Genomic DNA, 18,580 nt, shown 5'->3' with positions numbered 1-18,580 from the left:
TTTTGTTTGCTCGAACTCCTGTGAAGCACCTTGGGACGTTTTACTTGCTAAAGGCACTATATAAATGGCAGTTGTAGTTATCTTGGGACTTGGCAAACTTCCAATCACTACCGACTATTCTGAATAAAGTTGCATGTTCAGGCTGATGCTAAGCAGTGAATTATACAGGTGAATGAGCTATGACATTTGGTATGTGTAAGAGACTATCTTGGCTTTTTACTTGAACTTGACAGCAGTATTCATTTGGTGGTTGGATTAGAACAAAGAACAAAGATAATTACAGCACAGGAACAGGCCCTTCGGCCCTCCAAGCCTGCGCCGATCCAGATCCTCTCTCTAAACATGTCGCCTATTTTCTAAGCTTCTGTATCTCTTTTCTTCCTGCCCATTCATGTATCTGTCTAGATACATCTTAAAAGACTCCATCGTGCCCGCATCTACCACCTCCGCTGGCAATGCGTTCCAGGTGCCCACCACCCTCTGCGTAAAGAACTTTCCACGCATATCCCCCTAAACTTTTCCCCTTTCACTTTGAACTCGTGTCCTCTAGTAATTGAAACCCCCACTCTGGGAAAAAGCTTCTTGCTATCCACCCTGTCTATACCTCTCATGATTTTGTACACCTCAATCAGGTCCCCCCTCAACCTCCGTCTTTCTAATGAAAATAATCCTAATCTACTCAACCTCTCTTCATAGCTAGCGCCCTCCATACCAGGCAACATCCTGGTGAACCTCCTCTGCACCCTTTCCAAAGCATCCACATCCTTTTGATAATGTGGCGACCAGAACTGTACGCAGTATTCCAAATGTGGCCGAACCAAAGTCCTATACAACTGTAACATGACCTGCCAACTCTTGTACTCAATGCCCCGTCCGATGAAGGAAAGCATGCCGTATGCCTTCTTGACCACTCTATTTACCTGCGTTGCCACCTTCAGGGAACAGTGGACCTGAACACCCAAATCTCTCTGGACATCAATTTTCCCCAGGACTTTTCCATTTACTGTATAGTTCACTCTTGAATTGGATCTTCCAAAATGCATCACCTCGCATTTGCCCTGATTGAACTCCATCTGCCATTTCTCTGCCCAACTCTCCAATCTATCTATATTCTGCTGTATTCTCTGACAGTCCCCTTCACTATCTGCTACTCCACCAATCTTAGTGTCGTCTGCAAATTTGCTAATCAGTCCACCTATACTTTCCTCCAAATCATTTATGTATATCACAAACAACAGTGGTCCCAGTACGGATCCCTGTGGAACACCACTGGTCACACGTCTCCATTTTGAGAAACTCCCTTCTACTGCTACTCTCTGTCTCCTGTTGCCCAGCCAGTTCTTTATCCATCTAGCTAGTACACCTTGGACCCCAAGCGCCTTCACTTTCTCCATCAGCCTGCCATGGGGAACCTTATCAAACGCCTTACTGAAGTCCATGTATATGACATCGACAGCCCTTCCGTCATCAATCAACTTTGTCACTTCCTCAAAGAATTCTATTAAGTTGGTAAGACATGACCTTCCCTGCACAAAACCATGTTGCCTATCACTGATGAGCCCATTTTCTTCCAAATGGGAATAGATCCTATCCCTCAGTATCTTCTCCAGCAGCTTCCCTACCACTGACGTCAGGCTCACCGGTCTATAATTACCTGGATTATCCCTGCTACCCTTCTTAAACAAGGGGACAACATTAGCAATTCTCCAGTCCTCTGGGACCTCACCCGTGTTTAAGGATGCTGCAAAGATATCTGTTAAGGCCCCAGCTATTTCCTCTCTCGCTTCCCTCAGTAACCTGGGATAGATCCCATCCGGACCTGGGGACTTGTCCACCTTAATGCCCTTTAGAATACCCAACACTTCCTCCCTCCTTCTGCCGACTTGACCTAGAGTAATCAAACATCTGTTCCTAACCTCAACATCCGTCATGTCCCTCTCCTCGGTGAATACCGATGCAAAGTACTCGTTTAGAATCTCACCCATTTTCTCTGAGTCCAAGCATAACATTCCGCCTTTGTCCTTTAGTGGGCCAATCCTTTCTCTAGTTACCCTCTTGCTCCTTTTATATGAATAAAAGGCTTTGGGATTTTCCTTAACCCTGTTTGCTAAAGATATTTCATGACCCCTTTTAGCCCTCTTAATTCCTCGTTTCAGATTGGTCCTACATTCCCGATATTCTTTCAAAGCTTCGTCTTTCATCAGCCGCCTAGACCTTATGTATGCTTCCTTTTTCCTCTTAGCTAGTCTCACAATTTCACCTGTCATCCATGGTTCCCTAATCTTGCCATTTCTATCCCTCATTTTCACAGGAACATGTCTCTCCTGCACGCTAATCAACCTCTCTTTAAAAGCCTCCCACATATCACATGTGGATTTACCTTCAAACAGCTGCTCCCAATCTACATTTCCCAGCTCCTGCCGAATTTTGGTATAGTTGGCCTTCCCCCAATTTAGCACTCTTCCTTTAGGACCACTCTCGTCTTTGTCCATGAGTATTTTAAAGCTTACGGAATTGTGATCACTATTACTCCGAATTAATCTTAAACCTGTCTTAAGCAAACCCTGATCTGTCCTAAAAAGTTAAGAACCTGCGTAGAGGAACTGGTCTGCTGGCCCTTGTGCATTTGCTGTGTCTAGTAATATTTTCAATGTTTTAGATTTCTCTGACACTGGGTAGTTTGAGACTGTTTTAATTCAACAATTAGAAGTGCAGTATCTTAAACTGAACTAGCCTTATCAGTGGAGTTTTTTATTTGTTTTTTAAAACAATTCTACAGTGTGATGTTTTTAAAATGAATGGAAAGTATTTTAAAACTTACTTATTGAACTATCAAGGAAACTTCTAGTCTAATACAGAAGATGAAAATGTAGGCAATCCTTTTAAATGTTTTGGGCCTGAATTCTAAATTGGTATTAATGCCACTAATGCTCAGTTTTGTTAAATTATATAGGCAAATTTATGCTAATGCATGAAAATCTTTTACAAAATTCGTTTTTTTTATACAATCAGACTGATCTGATGCCTTTTTTGAATTGTGCTTTCAGTTGACTTTATTATCTTAATCTGTCCGTAATCATGTAGTCTACATGAAGTTATATGAAATGCCATTATTGAAATGCCACTATTCCCGTTGTTTGCACTTGATGTTAAAGTTAATAGTTGTGGCTGAAATTTTTCTCTTATCTTTTCGTCTTCTTCAGGTCAAAGACTGCACCTATTGTGTGTTTGTTTTCACATTTCTTCAATCTGCAGGTTGTCTTATTTTCTTTGACTTTTCATTGTTATAAATATCACATACTTTATTCTTGATTGTGTAAAATGATTTAATTTTATCCATTCACTCCCATTTTGTGGATTGCAATCACTAAATTTAAGCTTTGGGCAAATCCTATATCGAAAGTTAACGTGGGAGTTGTGTTGCTGGTGCCTTGGGTTAAAAACAGTGCTTTGTTGCAGATTTTTTTTTAAATGGCGTTTTAACTAGGATAATATACATTGTATACCCTTACTGATTAACCCTGAAACACACTGTTATTTAAGAAAATAATCAAATGTTCAAATTTAAGGTTTAATTTGTGATTTAAAAGCTCCATAAAAGTACTCCTTTGTAGACTTAAATTTGCAGCAGAGCAATTCTTGTAAATCTGGAACTTTTGTTGCGACATTTGCACTTAATGTTGAAATAATTTCCACAGCATATACTGATCAATAATAGGGAAAGGAGTTTTGGGGAATAAAGGTTTACATTATAATCCTGTTGTGTACTGTACTGCTGTTGGTTATTTTGTCTTGTGTAATTATCCAGTTTTTAAAATCTTCTATGCAGTGTGAATTCAAATTGAAATCAGATATACTGTGGAATAGTGGGACTCTATTTGAAACAGAGAATAATGTTCATTCTTCCTAGCCTTTCTCTCCTCCCCCCAACCTTCTTGGTATACTGGATAGGTCTGGATAACTGACTTTTTGGGTAAGAGATTGGGAAAGAATGGATGTGCATCATTGGATAATTATAAAAAGTATTGTGGTCTTGCAACATTTTACTGGCTGCCTTATTGCAGGTTGGGAATGTGGCAAATTGGGGTGGTTGGGTAGGGGGAGGGGAAAACTCGTGCCAAGTAGGTTACACTGCCTCTACCAACACAGCTATCTATATCTCCACTTGATTGTATCTCAAAAATCAACAACATCCAGTTATGATAGGGGGAAGCAAGATGCCAATTTTAAAGTGGGATGACACGCTGGAGGAAAAAGTGATCTACTCACTGAGGCTGGATTAAGAGCACTTCTCCCAAATCTGATCCGTATTACCAGGTCTGCCAGCATGTGATTTGCAACATTGGTAACATTGCCTCTTCAATGGTAACCTAGGATCTGAAAAAAAAGTGCATCAATCTCCCAGTTGTGGAAATACAAATCTTTTGTGCAACCACAAATCCACTAAACATTGATCCTGCCTTTTACTTGAACATAACATTAATTACCAGAGCTACTTGTGTTTATCTGCAAGATTCTTTGGGAATGTTGTGCAGTCATTGAATGATGCAACACAGAAGGCTGCCATTCGGCCCATCGTGCCCATGCCGGCTCTTAGGAAGAGCTCTCCAATTAGTCCCATTCCCCATTTTTTTCACTGCAAAGTACTTCCACCATCTTTTTAGGCTGTGAGTTCAGATCATCACAACTTGATGCACAATTTTGCTTCCTATGCCATCTCTGGTACTTTTGCTAGTTATCTTAAATCTGTGTCCTTTTGGTTACTGATGTTCCCGCCAGTGGAAACAGTTTCTCCATTTTTATTTCCTTCCCTGTCTTGTCTGAGTACATTGTAGCCAGGGATCTTAAGTACACAATTCCTCCCCTTGTTTAAGCCAGGCATCTAATATTGCCACTATATCATAATTTCATGTGGCTACTTGTGTCTGTAGCTCACCAGCCTTAGTTACCATGCTCCTGGCATTTATGTACCTGCACTCTAAATCGATCTAATTATGCCTTGCATTTCCCTGCTGTCTGATCTCGTATTTCTGAGACACTCTTTATTTCAATGCTGCTTGTCTCTCCCAGTCTTCTACGCACCTTGTATCTGCTCTCTAATGCTTCATCCTATTATCAGTGTATTTTGGATACTGAGGCTCTGTCATTAGCTTGGTTGGTTACAGACCAGGAAGGTCTTGAGTCTGATTCTCAATCCATGGTAAGTTAGCTGATATCCTCAGCATGGCTATAGGAGTGCTGGGATATTCCCTCCTTATTAACTACCTAATGACCTCTACTAGAATGCATCTTTGTGAACATTTGGTAAAGATTCAGCTGGATTGTACCTTGTGATTTAGGCATGTCTGCTAATACTCACTGTCTGCTTACTCTTGAAGAATGGATACTTTGTGCTAGAGAGCATCCATATTGCTTCTGGAATGGTATCTTTGCAAGGAGTCAGTTTGCCCTTTGGGAGAAATGAAAATTGATAGAAAAAGGATGGCAGGATAAATGCCAGAAAATGTGTGGTTAAATACTGTAACTGGAAAACAGTTGCAATAAAAATAATTCGGCATTTCCACTTGATTTGCAGAAGTGACTGAATTCCCTGTTAAACAAAATGCTGTTCACAGAATAATTTGAGGGCTTTCCCATCATCTCCCTTTTGGATTTCCAAATAATCTTTTCCCAGCTGGGATCCATTTCACCACCTGCTGAGGGTACCTGCTTTGTCATGCAGTGCACATGCAATGTCTAAAGCACTCTCCTTGCTATAGCACACTAATTTGCTGCACATAGACTGCTCCTCATTGCTCCTAGCTAATACTCTGCATATTCCAAAAGCACCCGGATTGTGCTTCTGTGTCTTCAATAAGGTCACGTTTGTTTGTATTACCATACAATTGTGTTGATCTGGACACTTCAGCATATTCAAATCTCTTGAAATGTTTTCTCCTCTTACAGATTGTTTTTCACATTCTACCAAAATTGCATCCTGCTCACCGTGCCTTCTCTCCTCTTTTCCGGACGTACAATCTCATAAGCATATATATCCCTCTAACACTTAATTTCCTCATGATTAGTATCCACTTTCTTCAGTCTGTCTTCCCTTCATTGGGTTTTGTTGTACTAATCTTAATATTAATTGAGATGCTGATGCTGAGCCTTACTTGTTTTGTTCAGTCCCCAGATCCTTAGTCAAGAATCCAATTAGAATGGCAACACCTGCTTATTCTTGGCCTACCTCAGCAGTGCACTCCATGGGATAGGCATATCCAGATATTTGATACTCATTTTCTGTGCATCTCATGGGATGTATCAGATTATGTTTTGATTTTGTACCCCTCTTGTCTCACTAGCTGGCAAAGAATATTTTTCTATGCATCTTCCAACAAATCGTCCAAGCGGTACATCAGGAGTTTGTCTATCCATAATTTTTCTTTCTACCAAGTTTCTTTCTATTTTCACTCACTTATTAAAAACACAGTCAGTGAATTTCATCTACCCTTTTCTTGTAGTTTACCAAGTGGCCACTCTTCATATGTGAGATTGGACGTTTGAGTTTTTAAATAAGATATTCAATTGCGCTGAGGAGTATTGCAGTCAAACCCAATTCTGCCTACACACATGCACTTCTTAAGGGATGGCAACCAATAATGGCCACTTATGGGCCTCTTCCTGCCTCCACCTCAATTTTGGAGGAAGCAGAGGGTCCTGCTGCTGCGGGGAGACTCCACCAGATAAAACCTGATGGCCTCCTAACTGGGTTGGGGTGGAGTCCCTCCAGTAGCAATCCAGGGCTCCCAAAAGGCTCCCCCCAGTGGCGATTGCTGCCCCCCTGGGAGGAACTGCCCACCTCAATCGCTGGAGTCTGTCTTACTGGCACCGGCGACCCCAACCCCACTTACCTCTCCTGGAGTCTTCTCTCTTCGATACTGCAGGGCCTTCTGCAGTACCGGCAGTGGCCTCCACTTCTGATGGTGCTGCCGGTACTGCAGAGCTGCTGGCCTTCTGATTGGCTGGCAGCTCTTGGAGGCAGGAGCTCATGCCTGAAAAGGACGCGTCCCCGTCAACAGTTACTTGACTGATTGCTGTTAAATAGCAACAGGGGTCCAACAGAGGGCCAAGGTGGGTTCCCTCCCTCTCTCCCTTCCAGGCCAGTGGCAAGACCCATTGCCAGAATTAAATCCAGCCCACAGTTTCTGCTCCCAGGCTTTGTCTGCCTGGCAGCTCTGAAACATAAAAGGGAATAAAGTAAGTGAATAAGAAGTGATTATTGTTCAGCTATGTCTTCAGTTGATTATGTTTAGATTTTGGAACACTTCTTGAATGATTTAAGGGTCATTCTGCCCATTTTACTACTTTTCATGTGGCATGGAAAAGGGAGTTGCAGGACTGTCCCATGAAATGTCATGATATCTTGCCTTGTTCAAGTGCTTGAAGCATTGTTGGAGTTTTTTTTGCCATCAGTAATCTGGCTTTATCTTATTGATGTATGGCAGAAACTTTCCATGTAAAAATAAAGACCCTACTGAGCCAGTAATGTGCATTTGTTGTATCTTCAAGCATCAGTGGAACATTTCTCAAATCATCAGTGGTTGGTTTTTTTTAACAGGCTATATTCCCAATATTGTACACCCTATTTGCAAATGAAAAAGCTTTAGATTAAATTTTTATTGTTTTTTGACTTTTCAGGCTGCTTCAAGTGACGTCCCCATACGTCTCACTCTGCAGCCTCTCACTAAATCTGCACTGGTAAGTTTGCTGAAAATTGGAAAAGCTAAGCTTTGGGGAAAAGAAGTGTTGTAAAATATCTGGACAGGGAGCCAGGATTAAGTAAAATCACCTGTGTCACAATTGTATCAACTGTGCTGTAGTTGTTACTGTTGGCTTTATGTTGTGCAAGCACGTGGCCCATCATGCAGTTATGCAACAGTGGTGATTATTGCTAATTGTTTTTGTTCTATTTCTTCACCCATTTCATTTTTAAATAAATAATTTGCTGAAATGCTTAAACTCAGCACTAATTTTCATTTGCAGCAATGCCTAATTGTTCCCGAATTTACACCTGAAATAGTTTGAATCAGTTCCGGAGCAGGCACAGAAGCCAAAGTAGGCTAAGACAGCCACAACTGTAAAGATTTCTGCTGTTATGGGATTCACCTCTTGGTGTTTACAATTGGAATTAAGGAAACTAGTGAAATAGGCCTGATGTACACCAATAATAATTTACACTTACTGATCTATGGCACCTTTTATTATAGTAAATGCCAAAGATACTTACCAAAGGATGGCACAAAAAAGCTGAGCGTTAGTAGATTTAATACATATTGGTTAACTGATCCATGTGAAAATAGTTACCACACATGGGCTTGAAAGGCACAGTTGAGAGTTTTAGTGGTATTCACCAGTATGTAAATTCCAGTGGAGTCTATACATCGGCTTTAGTAGACTTACTTTTTCCTGTTGTTTTTTTCCTGTTTGAAATGTTTGCTAATTCAATTTTTTTCTCTTTCCAATGCTGTTCGACAATTAGATAATTTGTAATTGTTGGTTCAGTGATTCAGCCATAGTGGCTTTATAAATTTTGTAAGGAAATATTTACTGAGTATGATTATATTGCTATTACTATGAGTAAAATCTTTACAAGGCTTGGCTTTTTTTTTTAGAGCAAGATACCATCTGAAAACTAGTATATTCAGCTATACTGAACCAATATTTTAAGCAGCCTTCAATTTCTCACTTGATTAACTTCTTTGGTTATCTCACCTTTTTATTGTTCAAATTAAGTTATGGATCACTTACTCAATTGCCCAATCGTTCAGGAAATTTTGATAGTACAAAAGTCAGTACAGATCATTGACCGAAAGAAAAGGGATCCATCTAGGTAAAAATGAGAGATTCTGCTGTGACATAAACCTTTGTGTTTACTGGAAGTCTGGGGGTGGGGCTGGTTTCTCCTTTGCCAGCAAGTCGCGATGACTTGTTATTCCTGCATCCTGGTGTTTTGGAGGGTAGGAATAGAATCGTAGAATAGTAATAACACAGAAGGAGGTCATCCAGCCTGTATGTCTGTGCCAGCTCTCTGCAAGAGCACCTAGCTAGTCCCACTCCCTGCCCTTCTCCTTGTAGCCCTGCAAATTTTTTCCCTTTGGGTGCTTATGCAATTTCCTTTTGAAAGCCACGATTGAATCTGCCTCCACAACCCTTTCAGTTAATACATTCCAGATGATAACCACTTGCTGTACAAAAAAGTTCTTCATGTTGCCTTTAGTTCTTTTGTCAATCACTTTAAATCTATATTCTCTGGTTCTTGACCTTTCTGCCAATGGGAACAGTTTCTCTCTCTCTCTACTCTGACTAGATCCCTCAATATTTTGAAAACATCTATCAAATCTCGTCTTAACCTTCTCTAATCAGAACAACCCCAGTTTCTCCAATCTATCCTTGTAACTGAAGTCCCTCATCCCTGGAACCATTCTCGTATCATTCTGCATTATCTCTAAAGTCTTAACATCCTTCCTAATGTGCGGTGCTGAGAACTTGACACAATACTGAGGCTGAACCAGTATTTGATAAAGGTTTATCAAAATTTCCTTGCTTTTGTACTTTATGCCTCTATTTATAAAACCTAGGATCCCATATGCCTTTTTAACCAGTTCCTCAATCTGACTTACCTTGAACGATTTGTGTACATATAACCCCAGCTCTCTCTGTTCCTGCATCCCCTTTAGAATTGTATCCTTTAGTTTATATTGCTTCTCTTCATTGTTCTTACCAAAATGTATCACTTCACACTTCACTGCGTTAAATTACAACTTGCCGTGTGTCTGCCCATTCCAGAACCCTATCTATGTCCTCTTGAAATCTATCACTATCCTCCTCACAGTTTACTGTACTTCCAAGTTTTGTGTCCTCTGCAAATTGTGAAATTGTGCCCAGTATACCCAAATCTAAGTCATTAATATAGATCTAGGACCATCCCCTGGGGAACACCACTGTGTACCTTCCTCCAGATCAAAAAGCAACTACTCACCACGACTGTTTCATGTCACTCAGTCAACTTTGCATCCATGCTGCCACTTTCCTTTCTATTCCATGGGCTTCAACTTTGCTGACAAGCCTATTATATGGCATTTTATCAAATGCCTTCTGGAAGTCCATGTACACCAGAGGCCTGCTACCTGACCCGAACCCGACGGGACCTGACAACGTTCGGGCTCCGGTTGGGTCGGGCCGAGTCCAAGTCGAGTTGGGTCGGATCGGGCTGGGCTGGACACACATGGTAAGTGCTCTGCCGGTAAGTATTGAAATTAAAAAAACTTATCTGAGCTGGGAGTCCGGGACAAAACTGAGTCTGCGCAGCGAGCAAGTGACGTCACGATGACATCATCGCGCGTGCGCTGCAGCTTCGTGGAGATTCCAAGTCCGAAGGTAAGTAAACGGATGGTCGGGTCGAGTTGGGGTGGGGTTGGGTTCGGGGCAAAATCGGAGGGACTCGGGCCGGGTCGGGTCCGGGTCCGCGGTGTTTTGGGTCGGGTTCTTTTTTCCTTACCTGATCAGGCCTCTAATGTACACCATATCAACTGCATTACCCTCATCACCTATCTCTGTTACCTTATCTAAAGACTCAATCAAGTTAGTTAAAAGCTTATCGACCTGAAACATTAACTCTGTTCCTCTCTCCACAGGTGTTGCCAGACATGCTGAGTATTTCCAGCACTTTCTTAAACGCAGTTTGCCTTTAACAAATCCGTGCTGGCTTTCCTTAATTAATCCACACATGGTCAAGTGACTATTAACTTTGTCCCAGATTAGAGTTTCTGAAAGCTTTTCCACTGGTGCAGTTAAATTGGCTGTTAATTGCTGGGTTATCCCTATACCCTTTTTTTAAACAAGGGTGTAACCTTTGCAGTTTTCGAGTCCTCTGGTACCACCCCCGTGTCTAAGGAGGATTGGAAGGTCGTGGCCAGTGTCTCTTCAATTTCCACACTTACTTCCCTCAGTATCCTCGGATGCATCTCATACAGTCCTGGTGACTTATCAACTTTAAGTGCAGTCAGCCTTTCTAATGCCCCCTGTTTATCAGTTTTCAGCCGATTCAGTACCTCCTCTTTCACTATGACTTTGGTAGCATCCTCTTCCTTGATAGGCACAGATGCATAGTGCTTGTTTCGTACCATAGCCATACCCTCTGCTTCCACATGTAGGTCTCTTCTTTTGGTCCCTTACCACCCCCACCCCTCAACTAACTACCCTTTTACTGTCTTTTGCCGATAGAAGACTTTTGGATTTCCTTTTATGTTAGCTGCTAGTCTCTCCTCATACTCTCTTGCCCCTCTTATTTTCCTTTTCACTTCCCTTTCTGAACTTTCAATATTCAACCTGCTTCTCGCTTGTATCTGATATATGTCATGTGCCCCCTTTTTCTGCTTCATCTTACTCTCTATCCCCTTTGTCATCAAAGCTCTGGCTTTGGTTGCCCCTTCGTGGGAATGTACCTCGATATTACCCTAACCATTTCCTCCTTTTATAGGTCCCTCGTTCGATTATAGTTTTGCCTGCCAATGTTTGATTCCAGTTTACCTGGGCCAAATCTGTTCTCAGCTCACTGAAATGGTCCCTCCTCCAATTAAATATTTTTATTTTAGATTTCTCCTTGTCCTTTAGCTAACTTGAACTTTATGGTACAATGATCACTGTTGCTTAAGTATTTCTTGATTCTGATAATTGATCCACTTGACCCATCTCATTCCCCAGAGATGCAGTAATGCCTCTGAATGATCTGTACTTAACAACAGACTCAGTTTTATCCCCTTACGCCCCCACCTCAATGAATTTCGCGCTCGCCTCCGGTCTCACTTCTTTGACTAGGAGTCCTGGCCTCCCAGCGACCAGCAGCCCCATTCGCTCCGCCTCCAGCATTGTCCCTCCACCTAGACCCCTCCCTCTGGCTTCTCACCCGCACTTGATCTTTTCATTGAGAATTGTCAGTGAGAATCTGCTGTCTCAATTTCTCTGTTCCCCTCACTCACTCTACCCTGTCTCCCTTCGAACTTGGGGTCCAGCCCCGACATTGTGATTAAACCTGCTGATAAGGGTGGTGCTATTGTTGTGTGGCGTACCGACCTCAACCTTGCAGAGGCTGAGCGCCAACTCTCACACTTCCTCCTACCTTCCCCGGACCGTGACCTCACCACTGAACATCAGACCACTGAACATCAGACCACTGTCTCCAGGATTGTCACTGACCTCATCATCTCTGGAGATCTTCCCTCTACAGCTTCCAACTTCAAAAGTCCCACAACCCTGGACAGCCTCCGTCTACCTCATTCCTAAAATCCAAAAATGGGACTGTCCTGGGAGAGCCATTGTTTCAGCCTGTTCCTGTCCCACTGAACTTATTTCTTCCTATCTTGACTCTATCTTTTCTCCACTGGTCCAGTCGCAACACCCTACATCTGTGACTGTTCTGACGCCCTACGTCATTTTGACAATTTCCAGTTTCCAGAGCCTAACCGCCTCCTTCAATCTCTCTACACCTCCATCTCCCACCAGGATGGGCTGAGGGCTTTCTGCTTCCTTGAACAGAGGCCCAACCAGTCCTCATCCTCCACCACCCTCCTCTTCCTGGCTGATGGTGTGATGAAAGACAAAGCATTAGTGCAGAGGGAGTGTTAATGACAGAATAATGACCAGTACTAACCAAATGCACAAGCATGAAAAACCGTAGGTTAAAAAAACATTATGAAACAAAATAAAATTAAAATAAAAAAGGGGCCAGGCATGCTCTGAAATTATTGAACTCACTGTTCAGTCTGATAGGCTGTAGCGTGCCTAATCGGTAAATGAGGTGCTGTTCCTCAAGCTTATGTTGATGTTCACTGGAACACTGCAGCAATCCCAGGACAGAGATGCAGGCATGAGAGCAGAAAGTGGGGGTGTTGAAATGGCAAGTGACCGGAAGCTCAGGGTCATGTTTTCGGACTTGAGTGGAGGTGTTCCGCAAAGTGGTCACCCAATCTGCGTTTGGTCTCCCCAATGTAGAGGAGACCACATTGTAAGCAGCGAATACTAAATTGAAGGAAGTACAAGTGAATCACTGCTTCACTGAAAGGAGTGTTTGGGGCCTTGTATCCAGGAATATTTAGCATGCATTTGTGCCCTTTTTTGAGCCAGGTGTCCCTTATCACCATGACATCATATTTCCATGTGGCTATCTGTGCCTGCAGCCTCACTAACCTTATTTACCATGCTTTGTGTGTTTACATACATGCATTGTAAACCTGAATTAATCTTATATTTGTATGTAGTCTGACCTCACATAATACCTTAACTGGTTCTTAGTGTAAAGCTGTCTGTCATCCCAATCCTTTGTGCATCTTGCTTCACCTTTCTACTGCTACATCTAGATCTGCCAAGTTAGTTGAAACCCTCTCCAACAGCACTAGCAAGCCACCCTGCGTGGACATTGACCGTGGCTCTCTTGAGGTGCAACCTGTCTGGCCTGTTCAGGTTTCACCTCTCCAGAATCGGGCCGAATGTTCCAAGAATATAAAGCCTTCCCTCCTACACCATCTCTCCAATGATGCTGTGTCCTCCTATTTCTATATTCACTGGTGTGTGGCACCAGGAATAATCAGATTACTGCCTTTGAGGTCCTGCATATTCATCTGTTTCCTAGCTCCGTAAACTCTGCCTGCAGGACCTATTCCTCTTTCTACCTATGACATTGGTACCAATAAGGACCACGATCTCTGGCTGTTCACCCTCCCCGCTCAGTGTTCTGCAGCCAGTCAGTGGCATCCTGGATCCTTGCACCAGGGAAGCAACATACCATCCTAATTCATGTCTGTAGCCACAGAAACGCCTGTCTGCCCCCTTAACTATAGAATCCCCTCTCACTATTGCTTTTCTCAATTTTCTTCTTACCACTGCCCCCGTCACCTTTCCCCTGCCTTGCACCGTTGAGCCACCTGTGGTACCATGGACTTGGCTTGGCTCTGGCTGCATTCCCCAGAGGAATATCACCCTCACCAGGATTCAGAACTGAATACTGGATAATTCAAATAACATTTAATTGTATATATTGGACTATTGTATATTCCAGACTATGATGTTCAGAAAAACTGATTAATAATTTTGAAAAGGCTGACACAACCCCAACAATGGTGGCAACTCAAACAGCCCTGGATAAAAGCTGGTTCAAGGACCAATTAAATCCTCGGTGACTCATTCACCTCCATGTTGCTGGTTTGTTTTAGTTTCTGGTTGGGCTGTCAGCTTTCTACCTTGGCTTGGGTACATGAGTGAGAGCAAGCACAGGGCAGGTTTGCTGTTCCCTATAATGCAGTTCTGAAAATGGTTTACTGTGTGTGACAGAGGGCTTCCTTTGTCAGACCTCTCACATTATGCTGGACTGAACGATGCCTTTTTTGCAGCTCTGTGCCAGAAAATTAGCAAAATGCTACACTAATACCATGAAGCTGAGAAAAACGGCCCTGAAAAGGCTGCAGTACTTTGAGAAGACTTTGGTGAAAATTGCAAGTTTTCTTCACATAAGGGATATAGAGGGGCACTATGTTTCCTTTGTGAAGAAAACAATATTTTCTCCCAAGTGTTGCTGCCTTCCCAGGCCTGCTTTTCTCTGCTTCAGAACATCAAGGCAGCAATGTGCCAATTCTCTGGCCTCAAGCTGTGGAGAGGGCCTGGTTTAGTTCATATGAGTGGCTAACAGGTTTACAGAGCAAGCCCTAAACAGAAAGCTCTCTGTTGTTATCTTGTCTACACACATGCAAACAATATGGTAATGGGCCTCTGAGCGTTTAAATGGACCCTGAACTGGCTCGTCTCAGGCCCATGTGCAGAATGGGGCTGGGAAAGTTCACTGTCTGCACCAAAAGCAGATGATTGGCAACAGTATATTCCTCACTTCTCTAGAGAAGCGAGAGACATTTTTTTGTAGACTTTTGAAAAGTTAAAAACTGTTTATGGATGAGACCATTTTTTCCTTTCTGAAATGCACTGAAGCTTCTCCTTTCTAATACATTGCTGGACAAACCATAATCGAATGAGGAATTGGATATGAAAGTTGTAGACTCAAAATCATAGATCATAAAGTCTGGCAGACTTTGTGAATTTGAAGCATTTTGGAACATTTAGAATTCAGTGCTTAGGTTTATCTGGTGTGACTACATAATCAACAATGGTTAAATACAACTGATCCAAGTACACATTTTCAATATACCTGATTTACTTCAATTAAGTAAATTCCTAACCAACCACAACAGCTGCAGTTCAATTATATGGCTTAGCTGCACATTGATATGGTTTTTGTTGCCTCCAAGGCTTCGCTGGCAGCACTTTTGAAATCTACAGTCTACACCAGGATTGTCCAACCTTTTTGGGTGGGTGGGGTGGTGGGGTGCATTACAATTTTTGTCTTGCATAGGGGGCTGGTGAGACAATTTCAGAAAGATAAAGGTATTAAAAATGTATCTTGCTATTAATCAATATCAAGACGTGCATTTTTGTGCAGAAGCTTAAAATGAGATTATCTTATTGACTTAGTTCCTCAGCACTATGTTGGGCACTGATTTAGTGAGATATATGCATTTTTTGCACATATAAGTAATTAATGTTTACCCACACTTTGTTGTAGCGATCTGGAGTATTCCAGATAGATGTGCATCTGCCTGGAATTAACTGATCACTATATCACACCCCTCTCTCCCTCTCTCTCTCTCAGCCCACCTCTCGGCCCGTGCGCCCTCCCACCCCCGCACTTGGCCCGTGCGCCAACCCCTCTCTCGCGCTCTCTCTCTCTAGCGCTCTCTCTCTCTCGCGCTCTCTCTCTCTCTCGCGCTCTCTCTCTCTCAGCGCTCTCTCTCTCTCGCGCTCTCTCTCTCATTCTCGCGCTCTCTCTCTCTCGCGGCTCTCTCTCTCTCGCGCTCTCTCTCTCCTGCGCTCTCTCTCTCCTCAGACGCTCTCTCTCTCTCATCGCGCTCTCTCTCTCTCGCGCTCTCTCTCTCTCGCTCTCGGCTCTCTCCTCTCGCGCTCTCTCTCTCTCGCGCTCTCTCTCTCGCGCTCTCTCTCTCTCGCGCTCTCTCTCTCTCGCGCTCTCTCTCTCTCTCGCTCTCGACTCTCGCTCTCTCTCGCGCTCTCGCTCTCTCGCGCTCTCGCTCTCTCTCTCTCTCTCTCTCACTCTCTCTCTCGCTCTCTCTCGCTCTCTCGCGCTCTCTCGCGCTCTCTCGCGCTCTCTCGCGCTCTCTCTCGCTCTCTCTCGCTCTCTCTCGCTCTCTCTCGCTCTCTCGCGCTCTCTCTCGCTCTCTCTCGCTCTCTCGCGCTCTCTCGCGCTCTCTCGCGCTCTCATCGCGCTCTCTCGCTCTCTCTCGCTCTCTCGCGCTCTCTCGCGCTCTCTCGCGCTCGCTCTCCTCCTCTCGCTCTCTCCGCTCTCTCGCTCGCTCTCGCGCTCTCTCTCGCGCTCTCTCTCGCGCTCTCTCTCGCGCTCTCTCTCGCGCTCTCTCTCGCGCTCTCTCTCGCGCTCTCTCTCGCGCTCTCTCTCGCTCTCATCTCGCGCTTCTCTCTCGCGCTCTCTCTCGCGCTCTCTCTCAGCGCTCTCTCTCTCTCTCGCGCTCTTGCCGCTCTCTCACTCTCTCTCTCTGCGCTCTCTCTCTCTCTCTAGCGCTCTCTCTCTCTCTCTCGACTCTCGCTCTCTCTCTCTCGCGCTCTCTCTCTCGCGCTCTCTCTCGCGCTCTCTCTCTCTCTCTCTCTCTCTCGCGACTCTCTCTCTCTCTCTCTCGGCGCTCTCTCTCGCTCTCTCTCTCGCTCTCTCTCTCTCGCGCTCTCTCTCTCTCTCTCTCCGCGCTCTCTCTCTCTAGCGCTCTCGCGCTCTCTCTCTCTCTCAGCGCTCTCGCTCTCTCTCTCGATCTCGCGCTCTCTCTCTCTCTCGCGCGCTCTCTCTCTCTCTCGCGCTCTCTCTCTCTCTCTCTCTCGCGCGCTCTCTCTCTCTCTCTCTCTCGCCGCTCTCTCTCTCTCTCGCGCTCTCTCTCTCTCTCTCTCTCTCGCGCTCTCTCTCTCTCTCTCTCTCGCGCTCTCTCTCTCGCTCTCTCTCTCTCTCTCCTCTCTCTCGCTGCTCTCTCTCTCTCTCTCTCTCGCGCTCTCTCTCTCTCTCATCGCGCTCTCTCTCTCTCTCTCTCGCGCTCTCTCTCTCTCGCGCTCTCTCTCTCTCGCGCTCTCTCTCTCTCTCTCGCCTCTCTCTCTCTCTCTCTCGCAGCTCTCTCTCTCTCTCTCGCGCTCTCTCTCTCTCTCTCGCGCTCTCTCTCTCTCTCGCGCCTCTCTCTCTCTCTTCGGGCTCTCTCTCTCTCTCGCGCTCTCTCTCCTCTCTCTCAGCCGCTCTCTCTCTCTCGCGCTCTCATCTCTCTCTCGCGCGCTCTCTCTCTCTCTCGCGCGCTCTCTCTCTCTCTCTCGCGCTCTCTCTCTCTCTCTCGCGCTCTCTCCTCTCTCTCTCGCGCTCTCTCTCTCTCCTCTCTCTCTCTCGCTCGCTCTCTCGCGCTCGCGCTCGCGCTCGCTCTCTCTCTCTCGCGCTCTCTCTCTCTCGCGTCTCTCTCTCTCTCTCGCGCGCTCATCTCTCTCTCTCTTCCGCGCTCGCGCTCTCTCGCTCTCTCTCTCTCGCGCTCTCTCTCTCTCGCGCTCTCTCTCTCTCTCTCCTCGCTCTCTCTCTCTCTCTCTCGCAGCATCTCTCTCTCTCGACTCTCTCGCGCGCTCTCTCTCTCTCTCTCGCGCTCTCTCTCTCGCGCTCGCTCTCTCTCTCGCTCTCGCTCTCTCTCTCTCTCGCGCTCTCTCTCTCGCGCTCTCTCTCTCTCTCTCGCGCTCTCTCTCTCTCTCTCGCGCTCTCTCTCTCTCTCGCGCTCTCTCTCTCTCTCTCGCCGCTCTCTCTCTCTCTCGCTCTCTCTCTCTCTCTCGCGCTCTCTCTCTCTCGCGCTCTCTCTCTCTCTCTCGCGCTCTCTCTCTCTCTCTCTCGCGCTCTCTATCTCTCTCTCGCGCTCTCTATCTCTCTCTCACGCGCTCTCTATCTCTCTCTCTCGCGCTCTCTATCTCTCTCTCTCGCGCTCTCTATCTCTCTCTCTCGCGCTCTCTATCTCTCTCTCTCTCGCTCTCTCTCTCTCTCTCTCTCTCATCTCTCTCTCTCGCGCTCTCTTCTCTCTCTCTCGCGCTCTCTCTCTCTCTCTCTCGCTCTCTCTCTCTCTCTCTCAGCGCTCTCTATCTCTCTCTCTCTCTCTCTCGCGCTCTCTCTCTCTCTCTCGCGCTCTCTCTCTCTCTCTCGCGCTCTCTCTCTCTCTCTCTGGCTCTCTCTCTCTCTCTCTCTCGCTCTCTCTCTCTCTCGCGCTCTCTCTCTCTCTCGCGCTCTCTCTCTCTCTCTCGCTCTCTCTCTCGCTCTCTTCTCGCGCTCTCATCTCTCTCTCTCGCGCTCTCTATCTCTCTCTCTCGCGCTCTCTCTCTCTCTCTCGCGCTCTCTCTCTCTCTCTCTCTCGCGCTCTCTCTCTCTCTCTCTCTCTCTCTCTCTCACGCGCTCTCTCTCTCTCTCGCGCTCTCTCTA

At 45.1% G+C, this 18,580-nt stretch overlaps 1 protein-coding gene across 7 annotated transcripts in view; it reads left to right on the top strand.

The window, feature by feature from the left end:
* Positions 1-18,580, top strand: part of LOC137359169 (nuclear receptor coactivator 7-like) — a 141,126-nt gene that overhangs the window by 40,510 nt on the left and 82,036 nt on the right. For 4 of the 7 annotated variants that reach the window (XM_068025251.1, XM_068025261.1, XM_068025243.1 and 1 more), the window contains exon 3: positions 7,678-7,737. The exons of the other annotated variants lie outside the window; for them this stretch is intronic. In XM_068025251.1, coding sequence (XP_067881352.1) covers positions 7,678-7,737 — 60 coding nt within the window. The remainder of the gene's footprint in view (positions 1-7,677; positions 7,738-18,580) is intronic. 7 annotated transcript variants of the gene reach the window in all.

Source organism: Heterodontus francisci, chromosome 3 (genome assembly GCF_036365525.1).
Source record: "Heterodontus francisci isolate sHetFra1 chromosome 3, sHetFra1.hap1, whole genome shotgun sequence".
NCBI lineage: Eukaryota > Metazoa > Chordata > Chondrichthyes > Heterodontiformes > Heterodontidae > Heterodontus > Heterodontus francisci.
This window is presented reverse-complemented; position numbering and strand designations above follow the sequence as displayed.